The sequence below is a fragment of the Alligator mississippiensis genome, chromosome 2, assembly GCF_030867095.1.
Source record: "Alligator mississippiensis isolate rAllMis1 chromosome 2, rAllMis1, whole genome shotgun sequence".
In the NCBI taxonomy this organism is placed as follows: domain Eukaryota; kingdom Metazoa; phylum Chordata; order Crocodylia; family Alligatoridae; genus Alligator; species Alligator mississippiensis.
The window spans coordinates 142694047-142713911 of record NC_081825.1 but is presented as its reverse complement, the minus strand read 5'-3'; the positions used below and the strand labels follow the sequence as shown (position 1 = coordinate 142713911).

The window sequence follows — 19865 nt, the reverse complement described above, 5'->3', positions numbered from 1 at the left end:
GGCCCCCGCTGTAAGCCCCTGCCCCAGGCACACGCGGGCTCCGGCTTGGCAGGCCATTGTGACGCGCGCTCCCTCCCTTGTGACGCGCGCCCATTCATTCCCTCACGCAGCGGGGCAGAAGTCTCCAGGCAGCCACCCTGCGCAGGGCCCGGGCCCGGGGCAATGCTGCGGGGCGCAGGGGCCGGCCTAGGGGTCCTCCCTCCCCGCTGATGCTATAGCGCCGGTGATATAAGGCAGAGCGACCCCCACCGCCAGAAGTTAATCCCGTGCAAAGCACCCCACACATGATGGTGGGGGGAGCCACTCACCTTCCGCCCGAGGTGGCCGCGCTGCCAGTGCAGCCCAGAGCAGGGAGAAGCGGAGCCAGGCTCCCAGGCAAGCCATAGCCGGAGGCAGCGCCGCCAGCCCCGCCGCCGGGGTCTTCCGCTGGAGCAGCCCCGGCCGCCCCTTCCGCGGCTCCGCCGCTGCGGGGAGAGGCACCGGCTTCATGCAATCGCCCCGCACGGCCGGCTCCACCTGGCTGGGGTCAGCTGCGGGGGTGCAACTAGTCCCGGAGACTTCGGCAGCGAATCGGAAACCAAATGTCAGGGGGGCCCGGGAGGGAGACGCCGCTTCCCCCACCCCGGTCGCCCTCCAGTGCAGCGGCGCCAGGGGCTGCGATCAGCACCAGCCCGTCCCTGAAAGTTGTGCAGCCCCAGCTGGGCTCGCCGCCCGGCCAAGTCCCCTCGTGCTCGGTGCCCGCCGCCTGCAGGGGCCGAGAGCCACAGCAGCGCCCCGGCAGGTCGCTCTGTCCTCCGACCGGCGCTCCCGAGCCCACGACGCCCAGCTCTGGGGGCGGACAAGGGGCTCCTTCGCCTGGGAAAGGGGCTGGGCCCCTGGTGCAGCCGCTCGCCTCCCAGCCTCCCCCCTCCCGCACTGCTCGCGGCAGGGGGGAGGCTGGGAGGGAAGATCCTCCCCCTCCTCCCAGGAAAGTTTGTGCTGCTGCCGCAGCTCTGCTCTCCCGCATGCACACACACACACACACACACACACACACAATGCGTTGCCTCTGGGCTGATCTCGGTGCAGGCGATCGCTAAAAAAGATGCAAAAGGAACAAATGACAAAGGGACTTTGATCCCAAAAGCTTGCAGAAAAGGAAAATTTTCTTGCCATTTTCTTGTTGGTCTAATAAAAGGTATCATTTGGAACCAAGAGTTCTAGTTTTTTGTATGTCTTTTTGTCTCAGACCAACACGGCTACCAAGTACACCCCTGAAAGGAACAAACAGCGCTTGTGGTTGAAGAAGCATTACCCCCTACACACACATTGCTACTGGTTGTGGGTGGAAAAGTATTACTCCACACACACACACTCTCTCTCTCTCTCTCTCTCTCTCTCTCTCGTGGCTGTGATTGTGGCTGGGCTGTGGTTGGAGAAGTATTAAGCCCCCTGCACACACCAACACACACACACCGCTACTGGTTATGGCTGGAGAAGTATTACCCCCTACACACACTTGCCTTTTAAGTGTATATTTTTTCCCAGACAGGCAAAGCTCCTGCAGCAGGTCTGGGGAGAGAGAAGCTGGAGTGGGAGGGGAGGGCAGGGGGTGTTAATTATAAAGGCTTGGCAAAGGGATATTTGCAAAGACAAAGAATTCCCCAAGAAGTAAAGCGAGATCCTAGAGTCCCACATGCCTGGAAAGGAAGAAAAAAAAAAAATCAGCAACACCAAAGCTGGGATCCCCTGTTTTAAAGAAACTCCCAGGGCCTGGCTGGGATTCCAGAAGGTCACATGACAAAGAGAGAGAGCAACCTGATCCCCCCCTGATTCATTCTGCTGGAGTTTATAGTGTGGCCTTTTGTCTGAGATTGGATCCAAACAAGTTGCACAGAGCCAAGGCCAGGGGAGGTCGTGAGATCTCTCTATGACCTAGTAGCTCCCATTGAGAAAACTGGCGCTTTGGACAGCCTTCTATGACAAAGACTGGATCCTGTTCCCACTCAAGTTTAAGAGGTTTTCAAGGCCTGGCCCTGAGACTGGGAGTGGCAAAGTGTCTTATACAGAATAAAGCAGCATTTGTTTCACATGAGCTCCTGTTGTGGGGTGGCATGATCCACTGGACAAGAAGTCAAGGAGAGCTGTCTTCCGTTTCCAGTTCTGCCACTAATCTGCTGTGTGACCTCAGGCAATCACTTCACTTCTCATCCTCCCAGGCTGGACTAGGGGTAGGCAACCTTTTCCTGATGTGGGACAGAATGACCTATCCTTGGGCAGAGGCAGGTGGGGATTAGGACCTGGGCACCAACCACCACTTGTTCCCACAGCAGCTGGTGCTTCTCTATGTCAGCATGGGGAGAATGCCTGCAGCTGGTCCCACACCACTGAATATTGCAGAAGGCCAGATCCAACAGTTCTGCGGGCCACGTGGCAGGCAGAGATTGCTGACCCATGGCTTAGAGGCAGGCACCATCTTCTGTTATGTGAATGTTCCAGGCCTGGGACAGTGAGTCTCCGATCTTCGTTGGAGACTCTAGGTGCTGCTCTAAGATAAATACTTGCCCACTATACCTTGTTAATATTTAAGCTACAGTCCTGATTCAGTAGGGGTGCACACAGTACCATATCTATACTCCTGGTGGAGTCTTTTGTATCAGACAAACTTTCAGTATCGGGCCGCCCTTTGTCAAAGATCATGATTTTTTTGTTGTAAAAATCTGTATCACATCTGTGATATCAATGTCTTTAAATAGTTCATTCTCAATTGATAACATCGCCAATTCTGGATATGCACAACATTAAAACTTTTTTTAGCAAGTGTAATTTTTTGTTCATTTTCGGGCCCCCCTTTCTGTCTGGGCTCCAGGCAGGTGCTCAGTTCGCCCATGCTTGTGTCCAGGTCTGGGTACACATGGACACAAAAGGCTCTCTCATTCATGTGGTGCCAGGATCAGCTTTTTAGTTTACAAAGGCACTGGAGTAGGGACTGTGATACCATACTACATCAAGAATAACAATAATTTAAAAAATGAAATACAATTCAGTGGCACAACCGGAGTTTATTGTAAGGCTGCTTGGTTTTCCTTTACTGATGTTTCAGTTTGGACTTGAGGAGAATGACCATTACATTTGCAGCCTTTCCAGAGAAAACTTCAGCAACTTCATCTTTAAATATATTTAAGCAATAATGTCAGGTGAAACAGAACGTTGTCACAGGACCATGGCCTCCTGCTGCTGCTTATGAATAAATAAATGTCAGGGCAAATCCAAGACATTTATTATCAAAGCAGGAGGCACTGATCCTGTGCCAGTGCTGAATTCCAATGACTTTGTTTCTTTTATATAAAAGGAATGGCCAATGTTGATTTAATTATATTGGGCCAGATTCTAATATCTCTACTCAGGTTGAATAGTACCTACCCCCAACTAGTCTCATGATGTGAGGAATGTTCTTATCCTGCCTTGCTTTTTTGCATGGCTAATTCGAGCTAAAAGGAAATGAAAATGAGCTTTTTAAAAACTAAACTATATTAACAAAAAAATGCATTTGCCAATTATTGAATTGCACCTAAAACATTGAAATCTGGCTTTTTTTGTCATTTATTCCTATATGACCAGAGGTTTTTCCCATCCTAATTTCCCAGAAATAACGACTTCTGAAGTGACAGAAGTAGATTGCAGATTTTGTTTAATTACAGTATGATTGTGGGTCAATTCTGTTGATTTCCATAGGAACCTAAAAAAAAAGTTTTTTTGCTTCTTTTTCTGAGTAGGAGGAGAAAGATTAGTGGTTTTTTGCTTTTGCATTGTAGCATACTGGAATTTCTTAGAGTGAAGAATTCTAAAGTTTGTCATGCCAGAATACAATACAACCTTGCTGCCACTGAAGGCAATGAAAGGTTAGCCATTACCTCAGGAGGAGCAATATTGAGTCTGAAGGCATGTCCATATTGTCTTCTGACTACTTGAAGTGTTAGCAAATAATGGCTCACAACCTAATCTGATCTTCTGTATCACTGATACAGATTCTTTCAGTATCATTTATTTTAGGATGAGTATAGCAAACGCTTTTTTCTTTTTGCTTGGCAGAGTTTAAGACCTTCAGGATGATTATTTTGGTGCCTTAGCAACATTAATAATGGCATTTCCTAGCTTTTGAGCACTTGACATTGCACATTTTGGTGACTTTATTCTGGTCCCACAACCAATGAAAGAATGACAGACTGAAATTAATAATCTGGTATCATCAATAAATGTTTGCCATAACAGTTTGAAGCTGTGTGTCATTTTGGTTTGCTTTCACTTTGATTTTTGTTTATAGTGTTCACAATTTTCAACTCTGTAGGAGTACTTTGTTGAAACTACTAAAAGAGAATAAAGAATATGCTTTGCTTTAGTATTATTCTCAGAAAAGAAGATGAAAAGCATGTTAATATTGCAGAGACAAGCACTCAACAGTTGCAGGCTACTAGTGCAACTTAATTCAGCCCTTTTGTACATCCACATTACAATACAGATTCTAATTAAATCTTGTCATAAATATTATTCTACAAGATGCCTGCCTCTTGATTTTTTCTCCCCAAAAGTTACTAATAACTTGTGTGGGGTGGTTAAGGTCCCAACTTTTGGCCATCTAACTTCAGAAATGTTAATGCACTCAGATTTCCAGAGGTCAGGTGCTTGGCAAACAGTGAAAATCAGGTTTTTTGATGGTGTTATAATTAAGTATCCAAAATGACTGGTTTTGAAAATCTTGCCTACACACACATGGGCATGTGCATGCACGCACACACACACAGGTGTGTGCCATTACAGTCTATCATTTTTATATTATATATAAATAATATAATGCATGTGCATGCACACACATAGGCACAACCTAAAATCTGATATGACATATTAGCTTAGGAGCAGAATACCAGTAATTCTTTTGACTTCAGTTAAATTGAATTACTTAATGTGTGTGCCATTGTGTCAGATATGAGAATCTACTCCAGTAGTTCTCAACCTTTTCCGACTCAAGACACCCATTGTTAGACTTAAGGCATCCTTGGAAAACACCCGCTCTTACCTTTCACTCATTTTTTGGCTACAGAACAATCATAGAGCAGGTCTTTTGTTGCAAAGAACTCAGAAAGATTCCAGCCAGGTCAGGAAGTTTTTGATACTATGGATTCCTATTTGAAATCTCAGGATTTATTTTTCGCATCATGTGTAGGTGTTTGTACTAATATTGTGTGGCACCCTGCAGCACCCTTGAAAGCAGTAATACTTGCCTCCAACCCAATCCAGGGCTGTCATCTAGTTTACAGGGTGGGAAATTTGGTAAAGGGAAAGCAGTGGCAGCATTAATTGCTGCGACTTCTGGAGCTGCAGCAATTAATGCTGCCATTGCTCCCCCAACACCAAATTTCCTGACCTGTGGGGATCCCTATGGGCCAATCCATTGGATTGTGCTGGTATGCACTCAGGCTTGTACATAGAAAGCCTATGGGCCATGGCTGGATCTGACACACGGGTCTGGGACAGCACACAGGGGCTAAACTGGTATACAAGATTGCACCTGTGGACTGACTACATGATAACCCTATGCTGGATCCAGCCCCTGAACCAACCCTGCCAATTGGATCCAGCAATAGCTTGTTGAGTCACTGACCTAACACAATGATTTGATAATTTGTTCCTACCAACCTGCTGAAGTCTTTTTCTCCTGCCCACTTTAAACAAAGTTTTTGTACTCATATGATCAGACCAACAAACACCACCCTGCTTTATCATTGTTCAATGGTAATGTTTCAATCATCTGTTAATAGTACTGAGGTGTGAGTGAGAGAAGAACTTTGTTGCATACTTGATGAACCCCACTAAGCTATGGTGCTACAATCATTAAAATAAAGGTAAGAAATAAGATGTAAAACTGGGGCATGGATCCAAAATGCACATAGCAATTTGCATGATGAGCCTCTTTCTGCTTTACCAGGCCAGCACTCATTAGCTAAAAGCAGGTGTTAATTATAAGGAGAGGAGCAGAAAGAAATAATTAACAGCAGTACACATGTTTTAACATTAACAAAACAAATATTTTATATTCATTTAAAATACAGCGGAAACAAGGAAGTGAACTGTTAGGCCCAAATCTCCTTTCACTTACACAGGTGAAAAACAGGAGCAACTCTGTTGATCTTAGTAGAAAGCTTTTAGTATAAAACTGGTGCAAGTGACAGGAGAATCAGAACTCCTAGTAGTCACTTCACTAGCTATGGAACAGCCAAACAAATACATTTTTGGTACCTGGTGGCATTTTTATACCTGGTGTACATGCAAAAGGAGAACAACTATATGAAAATGTTCTGGCTACCTGTTGTCTTCATCATTTCATAGTCTCATTTGGAATGACGGGTATAAACAAGAGGTCCTGAAAGTAAACTGGAAGCATTTTCTTGCCATGTAAACATCTTGCTGAAATGGATGGAGGCTGGCAGAAAAGTCTGGCTTTCCATGTGGGCTCCTTAAAAGCTGGATGGTAAAACAGCAGCTTTGAAATCTCTTTTAAATCTGCTTCAGCTATACAAAAAGAACAGCTTCAAGAGACAACACGATCTAGTGCATAAAGCTTTGTTGGGACGAAGAAGTCAAAAGTTCTAGTTCCAGATCTGCTACTGGGTGACTGTGGTCAATTAACTTCACCTCTGCCCTTGTTTCCCCTCCTATTTTTCCTTTGGGTTAGAGGCTGGGACTCTAACCTGGGAGTGTATAACAGCATTTAGTGCTATGCGACCCCAGTCCTAGCTGGGTTCATACCAATAATTATAATAGAGACTAACACATCAAGAAATTAATGCTTTCTTGGCCACCATTCACTGCTTTAGGTACCCCCCTCACCCTGCTCCCCAAAAAAAGAGATGAGAACTGATTGAAAAATAATCACTCATTAAGGAACCCAGTTTAGTGCTTTCAGGACATTAACTCTGCTGAAATAGAATCATACAGAAGTCGGGCTGGACTTGCTTTCCCCCCTCTCAGGCCAGTTCCTTGTGGATCACTTCTTCCCAGAAACATTTACCAGCTGTGGTGACCTGTACCCCAACCTCCGTCTTACTGAAGATAAAACAATTGGCTAATTGGTCAAAATTATATTACTGGTATTCAGTCCTGAACCTGCATTTGGACCCACTAGTTCCTATGCAATTTAATACATTATACATCTATATGCTATTGTCTCTTGCAATTTCAGCCACACATGGGATTCTCCATGTCCTGCCCTAAACCTGTGTACAGCATAGCCATATGGTGTTAATTGTTTGTGATAGTGTACCATCTTCAGTCAAAGTCATAGAGAAGTAAGGCTGGAAAGGACCTCCAGAGGTCATCTAGTCCAACCCCTGCCCAAGGCAGGATCATCCCAATCCAAACCATCCCATACAATCATAATCTAAACTTTACATAATACTACCCTCAACCCTGACACAACATAGACCTACCACCTAACCTGCCACAGATAAAGCAGGGGAACCATGGCAGCCAATGTCCTGCTTCTATAATATGTTGTCAATATATGCTAAAGAGGTCCCAGATAGAGAGCCATATCCCCAGCTAAAAAGGAAGGCAAAACCCCACCACGGGTCTATAACAATATGATCATTGGGTAAAATTCCTTCCTGACCCCAAATATAGTGATTGGTCTGACCCTAAGCAAAGGGGGAAGATCTTCTAGCCAGGAACCTCTAGCTTTGCTCCTAGCAGGAAAATCAGCACACCCGTGTTGAAGACCAAAGGTTTAGCTGTAGCAAACACTTAATGCCTCTGGGGAGGCTTAAAAACACCCTGACATATAGCCAAAAAAGGAGGAAGGGGGAGGGGCAAGAGCAACTAGCAAAGCCCAGAAGCTTGGGAAATACCCATGGTAGAAAACAGGCATAACTACACTTAGATCATGCCCAACCAGTGGCTATCCAACCTCTCCTTGAACACCTCTAGTAATGGAGAGTCTAATTTCACTACTTCACTATTCTAACAGTGAAGAAGTTTTTCCAGATATCCAACCTAATTTTATTTTGCTGCAATGTCAAGCTGTTGGTCTGTGTCCTCCTCTCCTCAGCAAGAGAAAAAAAAGGTGCTTTCCCTATTCTTGATGACAGCCCTTAAAGTATTTGAAGACTGCTATTATTCCCCTCTTAAGCAACTTTTATGTAAGCTAAACATGCCTAGCTCCTTTAGCCTCTCCTCAAATAAGTTGCCTTCCAAGCCCTTGATCATTTTTGTTGCCCACCTCTGGACCGTCTCCAATTTCTCAGTGCATTTCCAGAATAAAAAATGAATGTCTGTTCACTTGTTTATTGGTTCAAATCTACGCAGCTTAGATTAACCTGCAGTGATTTAATTGACTGAGCCTCGGGCATTTTTATTGTCTGTACTTAGCCTGTGTGATAGGATACTGGGCAAAATGGTTCAGTAAATGGCAGTTCTTATGTTAGGTATCCAGGTTGTAGTCGTATTTTTTAAGCAAGCTTTCAGGCACAAACACCCTTCATCAGGCATTGGAGAAAAGATTGTAAAAGTTCTCCTGGGTAGAAATGAAAGTTCATATTTCATAGGATTTCACATGTTCTTATGGCAGCTGTGGACAGGTCTCCCTTTCTTGTACCCACAAGCATAAGTAGAGAGGGGGAAGGAGAGAACAGGAGGGGAGGGGATGTACCACTTAGCACGGAGGGGAAGTGAGAAGGTGCAGAGAATGGGGTGAGTTCTTACCTGATTCAGGGACTTTAAAAAAAAATCTCTGGCTGCTTCTGCCATAGCATGGTCTATCTCAGCGGTTTTCAACCTTTTTTCATTTGCTGAACCCCTAAAAAATTTCAAATGGAGGTGCGGACCCTTTTGAATTGTAAGCGTGGGTATTCACATACTTTTGATTGATTGTAGTCATCTTTTGCAGACCCCTTTGACATAGTCTGCGGACCCCCCAGGGATCTGCAGACCACAAGCTGAAAACCACCAGTTTATCTGGCCTAGTGATGGTGGGGAGGCTGGGAGCAGGGATGCAGCCACCCCTGCAGTGCCAATAACTGCTCCTGAACCCCTTTTTCAAAATCCTATGGCGTCATTGTTTTCTTTATCTCCCCTCTCCTCTCATTTTCCCTCACTCCCCATCCCAGACTTTGTTTTTTCTCAGCCTTTTGTTCCCTTTTTCTCCTCTCTTCTCTGTCCTGCATATCATTCTGTGACACTAATGTTTTCCCTCATCTTCTCGCTTTTCTCACAACAATACATTTTGCAATTGCTGACTCTTAAGCAGCAGTAAAGTGACAAGGTTCTGAACAGCTGCTTACCTGGGTGTGGGGAAGAAATGCATTGTCAGTTCAAAACTGTTTTTGGAAAGAACAATCTCCTTGCTCAAGCTGTGGTGGGGAAAGAGGGAATCCTGCATGTTCTGAGGTATCCCATCCTAAAATACAATATTATACCTTATACAATTAAACTGTACCTCATTGTTCAGTTACCTGTCCTTCTTTGGGCTGGAGGTGGATAACTGTGCATCTCCAAAAGTCCTGCTCCTGCTCTTGCCCATATCTTGATAACTTCTGTTTTCCTGCTATGAATCATACAGCTTCATAAACAAGTTGCACGCTAATGTCTTCACTCAGTTATGCAGTAGGCTCCCATCCATGCCCCCTTTAAAAGCAAAGGCATAACAATTTGAGGGGGCTGGGAAGCTTCTTTATAGGGATCACAGTCAGAAGGAAAAACAGTTTATGGGCTAGCTGGGTGATCTGGGTTCCTGAGGAAGGACATTTCTTCACTGAACCATTCCAGCCCTTCATAAAGTTTCAGACTCAGTCCATGGCAGAGATACAAACTGTTTCTTTCTGGTTCACCCATATATCCACAGAAATGCATAGTATTTATCTGAATCAAAAAATGCTAGTCCCATCACATCACACCTAAAAGAACAGATGAAGGACAGGATGAAGAGACCTGTTTTGCAAAGAAAGCATTGAAGCGCAAGCTGTTACAATCTGTGTAAAGTCTGAAGCTGCCATAATAGTTACTTGCATTAATATTGAGTCTTCTGTTCCAAAGGAGCTGTTAAAGTCAGCAACAGAAGTCAAGATCTATAATGCAGAAGCTTTTAGAAATGTATCAGTTCTGGGAGCCAAATAAAAAAATCTCTTTTCCTTTGAGCGGGCTGGGGGAAGAATGTGGATTTCAAAAGGAAAAAAATATTCCTGAAATCATTGTCAAAGCATATGTTTTAGAACTTTCTATAGGCTTGTAAAACATCACAGATCTATGTATTTTTTCTATCTCTAATTGCAATCTGGACAGATATGACTATTTCTTGTTTGATTTTTGTTTTGAATATAGTTTCATAGAAGCCCTTACAAATTCCAGTTAAAAGATCTGTCTAAATCTCAGAGCAAACCTCAGGCTACTAAAGTTAACAGGGGCTTTGAGACTGTTTTATTACACTTGGCTTGTGAAGGAACATCTTGCAAAGTCATGCCATGGGTTGAGTTATTATTTATTATTTCTACTTTGATAGCACAGAGTTACAGGTAAAGATCAGAGCCCCCCCCTGCAATAGGCGGCATACAAACAACAGGTAGTTTTGTCCCATATCTGCCCCATTTGAAGCCCTGTAGAAACATCTAGTCCTGTCCCCCATTTCCTCCTGGAACCTATGAATCACATTCAGCTTTTTCATCCTTATTATAACAGCTCTATAAATTAGTATTAGATTAATTAGTACTAATTAGAAATACCCTAGACTGGGTACAGCCACTCAGCAACCCCAAGGATCTAAGTTAAGTGGTTTTCTATAAACAGAATAGTTTAGGGGCAGGGGGCAAATCTTAGACCAGGTTCTGCTGTTTTTGTACCAGTCAGTTTATGCATGCCAAACTTCTGTTCTACTATGGGCATAAACCTGCTTCCAATCACTTATACAGGTAAAAGTACAATGTCTGTACCTGGCCTAAATGCCTCTTTCTTTTTTTCACTTGCCAAGTGATTGGCCTTAATTATACCACTTGACAATGACTTCCACAGTAGAAGTGTGTGTTATATAAAATAATATTTTGTTTGATTACATTTAAATTTATTTTCTTGCCTTCAAATATCTCCTTGCTCTTGATTGATGAAAAAAAGGGTGAGGTATGTGATGTCTATCCAGTACTTCTCTGTACTATGAATTATTCTGCATATTTTATCACATAATTTCTTATTCAAGCTCTTCTTTAATTCTAAACCATTCTAATCTTTCTTGAGAATTTTTCCATGATACTAACAGTTTTTGTCACTTTAACCCCTCCAGCTTTTGCTATGTGTATCAAAAGCTTATCTTCAGATAGAGATCAATATAAAGAAGTGCACGAGAGAGTTAAAAAAACCCACAAAACTGTACTTTTGGGGGTAACAGATCTGTACTAACAGGGGAGAGTCCTGTACCTCTTCTGAACCTCCAAGAGTTTTCCACAAAAAATTGCTAGTAAATGTTTGAGCCTCCCCCTTCCCTACTCCCACACAAATACCCAAACCCTGTGGGTTCAAATAGTACATAGGTAACATATTTAGGGAGATTTCTTACACCAGAAAAAAACCATGTCATGCAAAATTTTCCTAACAGATATTCGATAGCAAAGACAATTCAGCTTTAATAATGCTTTGTTGAACTGGAAAGCAAACAGCAACTCCTTTAGAAATCAAGTGAGAACCTCTTTTGTTTGAGAGTTTTCCTTGGCACAGGACAGTAATTTAAGATGAGCTTTTGTTCACTGCCAGAGGCTGCAGTTGCACCCTAACTACTTCACAATTCTCATAAGAAATGCAAACAAAACATTGATATAAGATGCCATGCTCTTTCTTGAAGATGATTTCAATTTAGTCCCCAGGATGCTGACATTTGAATAAAAGATTTGCTTAACATTAGTGTGTTCTTACTTATTTACAGCTAGTATTGTTTTACAAGGAAGGAAGGAAGGATTTGTTGTGTCTGTACATACAAAAAGGAATCCTTTTGGATTAACAGTATAAGATAAGACATTTAATGGGTTTAATTTTACCAGAGAAAAGACAACTTCCTCCTACATATGCTGATTTTGTGATAAAGGTATAAGCTGAAAGTCACTCTGGCACAGAAGACCAGTACAAAGCCTATTACTCCACATAAATCCCCTACTGCTCCATATCATATTTCGTTCATTTATTAAACAACAGCAACATTAGATTCTTATATAAAAATATATTTTGGGAATGGTTCCTGTCTTCTACTTATTTACATTTCTTGCTTAAAGTTACATTTTTAAGAGTCAAATTTTGACACTGGTCTCCATGTAACTTTCCACATGTCCTTCAAAGCTAATAACACCAGATTTAATCAAAGGTAAATGTCAGTAACCTAGTACTCCAGAAAACGTCCTCTGCTCTGAGCTCTGTTCCTAACTCTGCCGCTGACTGGGAGCGTGACCATAGTTAAGGCATTTAGGCAAAGATTTTCAAAAGAGACTAGTGACTGAGTACCCAAAGTGACATACCTTATAAAGGTCTGATTTTCAAGGGGTTAGTTCTCAGCACTTTTTTTGCATATCAGACCCTTTAAAGGTGGTCTTAGACAAACACCCAAGATAGTCATCACCTTTGGAATAATAATAAAAAAATCCCCTGTCTTCTTTTCCCTCTGTGTAGACTAGGGACTGTGTAGACTACCAGTCTGTGGAGACTGCATGTATGTCACAGATGTATTAAGAGATTTATTAATTACTGACTGTAAATTAATTGAGATCATCCCATTAAAATATAGTAAGCAACAGATCTCTCTCTCTCAAACAACTGTAAACTGAAGTGGCATGTTAAAATTAATTTTATGAACAATGGAGAGTATCTCCCCGCATTTTAACTTTGCATAATGATACATCCATACATTATTTTGGCCCCCTCTACATATGCAGGTAAAGGTTTGTTGGGATCTAATGTACAATCCATACAATCACACCTCCTGTCATGCCACATCCCGGGCCCTTCCTGCCCCGGCAGAAAGCAGGCTCCCATGGTTGGGAGCCCCCTCAGCTGACAGGGCTTCCAGCTGCAGGGGTGCTCCATGCACCCCTGGAGCTGGGAAAATCACAGCTGTGTCCTGCAGCTGCTGGGATCCAGAGTCCTGCACTGCCACGGCTGAGAGTCTCCTCAGCCGTGGGAATCCCAGCACTGGTTGTGCATGGTGTAGCCCCGCAGCTGGGAGTCTGATCAGCTGACAGGACTCTCAACCACCCTGCTACACGTGCAAATTAAAGGTGGATAGCAACCAGATATAGAGTTATTACACATTTTCAGCAATAGTTTTATAGTTGGTTGAACTTTTTTATGGCATGATTGTTAATTTGCATGTACACCAGTCTAAGTTAATTGCACAATTTGGCAATTGAGTAATACAGGCAATATGTAGAGGGTGCTTCTCTGTCACCTCCTGCAGCTAGTGAATGTGGATGGGAGAGGCCATGTCCTCTCTTCTACATATTCACAGTAGTCCAGCCCAAAGCCACCTAAGCTCTGTTTCAGTTGGAAGCCCCTGAGGTATGAGGTATTGATATAAAGTTACTGTCAATGTCACATTTATGGTTATTTCTAAAGCTTTTACTGGGAACCAGTCTCTCTCTCCTTCTAAAAATGCTTGTTTTATCTCTTCTGAAGCTTATTTTATCACACCAGTTTATTTTATGGTAGCTGGGAAATTAGATTTAACTAGCCTCATGAATACATCCCCCATGCCACTTCAAACATTTGTTATTGCAGATAAAAAATTAAAACAACATTTGAGCTCTTCCACTGTTTTCAGTCCTGTCTGCTTTCCTTGTAAACTGTCAGACTAATCCACAGAGGACACGCTGAAAGCAATTTAGTCATAGGACTCCTCCTGCTGGAAAGATGTATGTCCTACACAGGACAAGAACATAATTGCTATCTACTACCCTTTGTATTGTAAGGCTTTTTATAAAGCTGATTTAGACTTTACTAAGGTTTCCTAGGATCTCCTCCCCCAGCAAAAATTCTAATGATAATAGTTATTAATTCCATGCTCCCCTTGTCCCCTTCTGCCACACGCCAAAATCCTAAAGACGAGTACGAGTGAATCAAAGGTACAGTATCATCAGCCTGGGTTATCAAGAGAATGAGAGAATCATAGAAAGTGAGGGTTGGAAGAGACATTGGGAGGTCATCTAGTACAACCCCCTGCTCAAACCTCCAAGGATGGAGAGTCCATGACCTGGATAACCTGTTCCAGTGCTTTACTACTCTGCTAGTGATAAAGTGTTTCCTAATATCTAACCAAAACTTCCCTTGCTGCAACTTGAGACCGTTGCTCCTTGTTCTGTCATCTGCTACCACTGAGAACAGTCCAGCTCCATCCTCTTTGGAACCACCCTTCAGGTAGTTGAAGGCTGCTATTAAATCCCCTCTCAGTCTTCTTTTCTCCAAACTAAATAAGCCCAGTTTCCTCAGCCCCTCCTCAGAAGTCATGTACTCCAGCTCCCAAACCATTTTCATTGCCCTCTGCCAGACTCTCTCCAATTTGTCCTCATCTTTTGTGTAGTGGGGGGCCCAAAACTAGACACAGTACTCCAGATGTGGTCTCACCAGTGCTTAACAGACAGGAATAATCACTTGTGTTGATCCACTGGCAACACCTCCACCAATGCAGCCCAGTATGTCATTAGCCTTCTTGCCAACAAGGGCACACTGTTGGCTCATATTCAGTTTATTGTCCACTGTAACCCCCTAATCCTGTTCTACAGAGCTGCTGCCCAGTCAGGCAGTTCCCAACCTGTACCAGTGCATGGGATTTTTATGTTGTGCAGAACAGAAATAGAAATGTGGCTGTTGGATTGGTATAGTTAGGGACATATCAAATTTGTGATTTTTGCAGAACCTGTGAATTTGGTCTCCGTGAAAAGCGCAGTCCCCACATAAAGGGTGCGAGGACTGTGAAAAGGTGCAAAATCAGCAGCAAGCTGGGGGGTGGGAGGGGCAAGCACTATAAAAACAGAAACAGGCAGGAAGCCCTGGCATCCTGAAGCATGGGGGGAGCTGTGCTGGGGTGAGGATTTTCATGGTGGAATACAGCAGGGTTCCCCCAACCCCCATGCCTCTGATTGGCCAAGTGGCTCCAGAAGTCCTGGCCCTCCCCAAGATTAACAGATTGCCATCTGTCAATCTCTGGGGGAGGGGCAGGACTTCTGGGACCCCTCAGCCAGAGGCATGGGTGGGCCTGCCCCACTCTTCCTGGAAAACAGCACCCGACGCCACGCACAGACAGTGAAATTGGGGGCAGCCACGCCGAATTCAGTAGGTCCCCAAGTATAATAGATTATAAAGAATTTGAGGTGTAGGTCATTTAATGGTAATGGGATATCCACAAACATATGTATGAACCACCTCTGGCAGAGGCAAGGTTGCACAGTGGTCTCATGTATGAAGTGCGATTTTGAAGGTGCATCTCAATTTTGAAGGTGCATCTCAACAAAAGAAAATTTGTTTTTTTTTTTTTTTCAGTGCTGTTCTTCAAATCGATACAGGGGGCAAATGTAACTCAGCATTTGCTAGCTTGCTTACACTGAAGCATTCATGCTAGCCAGATGTATGTCAAAATCTATCCTGTCCCCACCAGTTCCTCCTATTGCTTTTTATTCTATTGTAGAGGCGCTAAAGCAGGGGTGGGCATAATATGGCCCACAGGCTGGATTTGGCCCACGGGGCACCTAAAAAAAATTGGAAAATTAATATTTATCTACCCTTGGTTCCTGTAAAAAATGACAGGAACCAGTGGCAGTAGGACCCAGGGGAAGCCCAGTGGCTCCCACAACAGCATGGCCTACCCAGCCCTGCCCCCCCAGCCGGAAGCCCCAGCAGGGGTTTCTGACATGGGAACATGTGGCTGCCCCCTGCTGGAAACTCAGGTAAGGGGGAAGGGCGGGGAAGGGCAGGGGAGGACCCCAGTAAAATGTGGCCTGGGGAAAAGTGGCCCCTCGCCTGCCCTGTGGCCAGCGCCCCACGCTGCAGCCGCTCACAGACTGCCTGGGGCTGCCTGTGCCTGCTCAGGACAGCCCCGCGCGGGCTGCGAGCGCCTGCAGCAGAGAGTGCCAGCCATGGAGGGGGCAAGGGGCTGCTTTTCCCCATGCTCAGCACCAGCTTCTTCCCTGCCAGCGAGCAGGGGGTTGGGGCTGTGTGCTGCCCCCCACCTGTACTGCGAGGCTGGGGGGCAGTGAGCAGCTGCGGGAGCCAGCAGGAGCACGGGGCCCACACCGGTGTCCTGGGGCCTGTGCCGGTGGGGCCCAGAGCAGGGTGGCAGGAGTATGGGGTCCCAGCTGGCAGGGGCTCTATGGAGCTGGGCCAGCTCCTCCCTCTCCATTGGTACAGCCCAGCCTGGCTACACAGACCCCTGCAAACCTGTGCCTTGCTTTGGGCCCCACCAGTGCTGGCCCTAGGACATTGGTCCCAAGATGGTGACCAGGGGTGGGGCACCTGTTGAGGGGCAGGGCACCTGTCAAGGGGCGAGGCTACCCATGTGGCCCTCGACAGCCTGCCAAAACTGGGTAGGCAGCCCTCCGCCTTTAATAATTTCCCACCCCTGCACTAAAGGCACAATCTAATGCTGAAACAGATGGCTAATACACAAAATAGCTACCTCAAACTACAAACAAAAAATCACCTTTAATCATTTCCACATACCCCAAAACCAGCAGGAAACACAGCAGTGAGACTATGCATAGGCATCTAGAAATATCTATTTCATACCAGATACACTCAGAGATTGAAACAGGCATTAGGTTCCATCACTTGAGCAATTAATCTTGGCCAAGATGTTGCAAGAGTCAGCAGCGATCCTGGATTCTTTGATTTTTGGGTGCTCAACTCAAGACATCAGAAAGTGGCCTGATTTTCAAAGAATGGGGGCACAGCACTTTCTGAACAGCAGTCTCCTTTCTGATATCAGAAGCTGAACAGACATGAACTCACTTTCAAGATCACTGGTGACATTTAAAAAATTTGTTCACTGTTTCTCATTGCAGCTCAAAGTGCTGCATTCCAGAACATATTCACCCTATGTAGTTGATTAACTTCATATTAATCACAGCCTGCATCTAACAGCTTACATTCTGAAGACAGAGAAGACTGGCTATATTTGAACATGAAGATTAAATACTTTTGGAAGGTGAGATAAGATAAGAGTTATATTTAATCAGATCATTCATTGGGAATAGTTTGAACAGTGCTTTTGATACTTAATCAACAGGCAGCTGATAAACACCACTACTTAGCACTGTAACTGTTAGCAACCTGGAAAACTCTTCTCTCTGGTATGGAAAGGCTAATCTTGCTAGCATTAATTTTGGAAATGGAATTTGTGACATCCATATCCCACTTTTAAAAATACTTTCCTCTCCACATCAGTATTTTTGTGGAAAGCTTCTTAACATAGTCTGGACCTGTGTGTTCTAAACAGCTCAGCAGTTTACTTACTTTGGTTTGAACATTAGATCATTAATTCTCCCAAAGTGTTCAAGTGAACCCCTCTGTATTTTCATTCCTTGTTTGTCACTGTACACTGTTTGTCACTTTACTGTTGTGTGAACTGTACATCTGTGATTTCATTGCCTGTTTCTCTTTACTTACAGCTAAAGTTAGCTACATATACGGCAACTTAAAAAGGAATCATGCATGATTCACATTTACTACATGTATTACAGTGCTCTATTCTTACCGTTAGGCACAGCAGGGGATGATTTTTTTTACACTAGTATAAATAACAGACATTCCAAATCAGATATGTAAACTCTCACTAGCTTACAGTTAGCAAGTGCACACATTTTTAGCTACAAAGAGGATGTATGACCTTAGATGTTGTAACCTGATTCACCTTATTTTATCAACTATTTTTAGATCTTAATCTAAATGGCCAAATCCAGTAAAGCTTGTGTGAGCACAAAATGAGAAGCTGTTAAAAAGCTAGCAGAGAGCTACAGAGTAAGAATGAAAGATGTGGAATGGGTAAAAGGTCTTTTTTGTGGGGGGATGGGGAGGGAGAGAGGGAGGGAGGGAAATGGTGGCAGTTTAAGAGAACCTTTCTTTGCATATACTATATTTAGAGAATATCCTGCCCTCTCATTCTCCTTCCTTCTTATCAATTCATTTCCACTTGGCTTTTAGCAAAATATATACTTCCTGTCCACAACATATACCCTGCGTACCATGGGTCAAATTATTCAGGGCTGACCTACACCCAGCTTTTGTTCTGCTGTAACTATCCAAGGCCCCTGGCATATGTTAAAACAATGGCACAATTGGGATTAAAGGAATTTTATACCCCATCCCAAACAGATGGAGATTCTGGAGATTGGGCAGGGGTTGACCCTGTCCCAGACTCAGGGCTGCCTCTAGTAGGCTCCAGAGCTGGGGCTGTCTGACAGGACCCGGCCTTGACAGTACCTGGTTGGTTACAGACCTGCAGCTGTCTGGAGTGAGTCTGACAATCAGATGACTGCCACCCCAGCCCCAGGATATCCCAGCTGCATCATGGCTTTTAGAAGTCCCAGGGCACCAGGACCCCGGGATCAAGAAGCCTTTCCCCGCATCTCAGGGTCCCCAAGCCCCAGGACACTTAAAAACTGCAGATTCAGCCCAATTCCTTGTAATATGGCATTTTAAAGCATCGTCCTGCAACGCCTAGCAGGATTGAAGGGCAAGGCAGGAAGTTGCCAGGTTCCTAACAGGCAGAGCCCCTAAGCTCCCCACAACCAGGGAACCATGCAACCCGCTCTCCTAGCAGCTGCTTTTCGGCATTGGGACCAAGGTGGTCCCAGTCCCAATGCCGACACTGACAGTTTATGGCACCAAAGAAATGGCCCACAGATTTTCCATGTATTTTGAGGAATAGCTTTGTGGCTAGCTTGCTACTTGATGGCACTATAAATGGACTGAATATGTACCACTGTTATTATTTAAATTGCTATTAACACATAAATTGAAACATAACTATAACGTATGCCAGCATTTCCCAACCTTTTTTGCCCCCTGGCACACTCACCTAAACAAAAAAGCACTGCAGCACACCGGACGCAGAGGTGTGGGTGCAGTGGCAGGCAACCATCCAAACACCAATGGGAAAGGGGAGCCAGCGGTCAGCTGGACGGCATTTTGGGCTGGAGCCATGGCTGGATTCACGCCCCCCATGTCTGTGTCCACAGCAGCAGCAGCAGGCAGGGGGCATGGCTCCAGCCTAAAATGCTACGGCACACCTGGATGTGCCTGACAGCACACCAATATGCCGCAGCACACTGGTAGGGGAACGCTGATGTATGCCATTGGCCCTAGATTAGCAACAGATAATAATTAAAGCAGTACAGTCTGTACCATGTACCCACCAATACTTGTGTGTACTGTAATGTTTATGTGAATAACCTATACCGACATAATTGAATCCACACTAAAAGAGAGTATTATTTTGACTATGTCCGTTTCTAAACAGACATAGGCCACATACAGGAACTGTTTCTATGAAGTGAATCCCTGCTCTGCCAGTAGAAACTGGGGGCATATAAGCAATCATACCAGTTCAAGAGGGGAGGGAGGCAGTGAAGCAATGCTTCCTGCCTTTTCCCCAGACCAGGAACCACTTGTTCTGGGAAATGGGCAGGGCATTTTGCCCTGCTGCTCCATCCATCCCACTGCCAGAGCCTGTGAGCAGAGTAGAGAAGGCTGCTCCCTGCCTGTTCCCCAGACCCCAGGCTGGAGAAGGTGTGGGGAGTCTTTCTTCATGGCTCCACTCCTCCTGTGGATACCTCTCCCAGGCTAGGATCACTCTGATCTGGTGAAGGTAAGAGCGGGGGAGG

General features: G+C 44.6%; 1 protein-coding gene and 1 long non-coding RNA gene across 7 annotated transcripts in view; both read right to left on the bottom strand.

Annotated features, from left to right (window-relative positions):
* FRAS1 (Fraser extracellular matrix complex subunit 1) overlaps positions 1–955 on the bottom strand; it is a 365258-nt gene extending 364303 nt beyond the window's left edge. For 4 of the 6 annotated variants that reach the window (XM_019498154.2, XM_019498157.2, XM_019498158.2 and 1 more), the window contains exon 1: positions 309–939. In XM_019498154.2, coding sequence (XP_019353699.1) covers positions 309–489 — 181 coding nt within the window. In that variant the 5' untranslated portion in view covers positions 490–939. Of the gene's footprint in view, positions 1–308 lie in introns of all 6 variants that reach the window. The other 2 variants (XM_059722220.1, XM_019498159.2) reach the window with 2 other exon arrangements.
* A 5210-nt stretch (positions 956–6165) lies between these two features.
* Positions 6166–16028, bottom strand: LOC109285859 (uncharacterized). Its single transcript, XR_009459889.1, has 2 exons — positions 9483–16028; positions 6166–6498 (listed from the first exon to the last, which is right to left on the bottom strand). It is a non-coding gene; the product is annotated as an uncharacterized LOC109285859 (long non-coding RNA).
* Positions 16029–19865: the final 3837 nt, after the last annotated feature.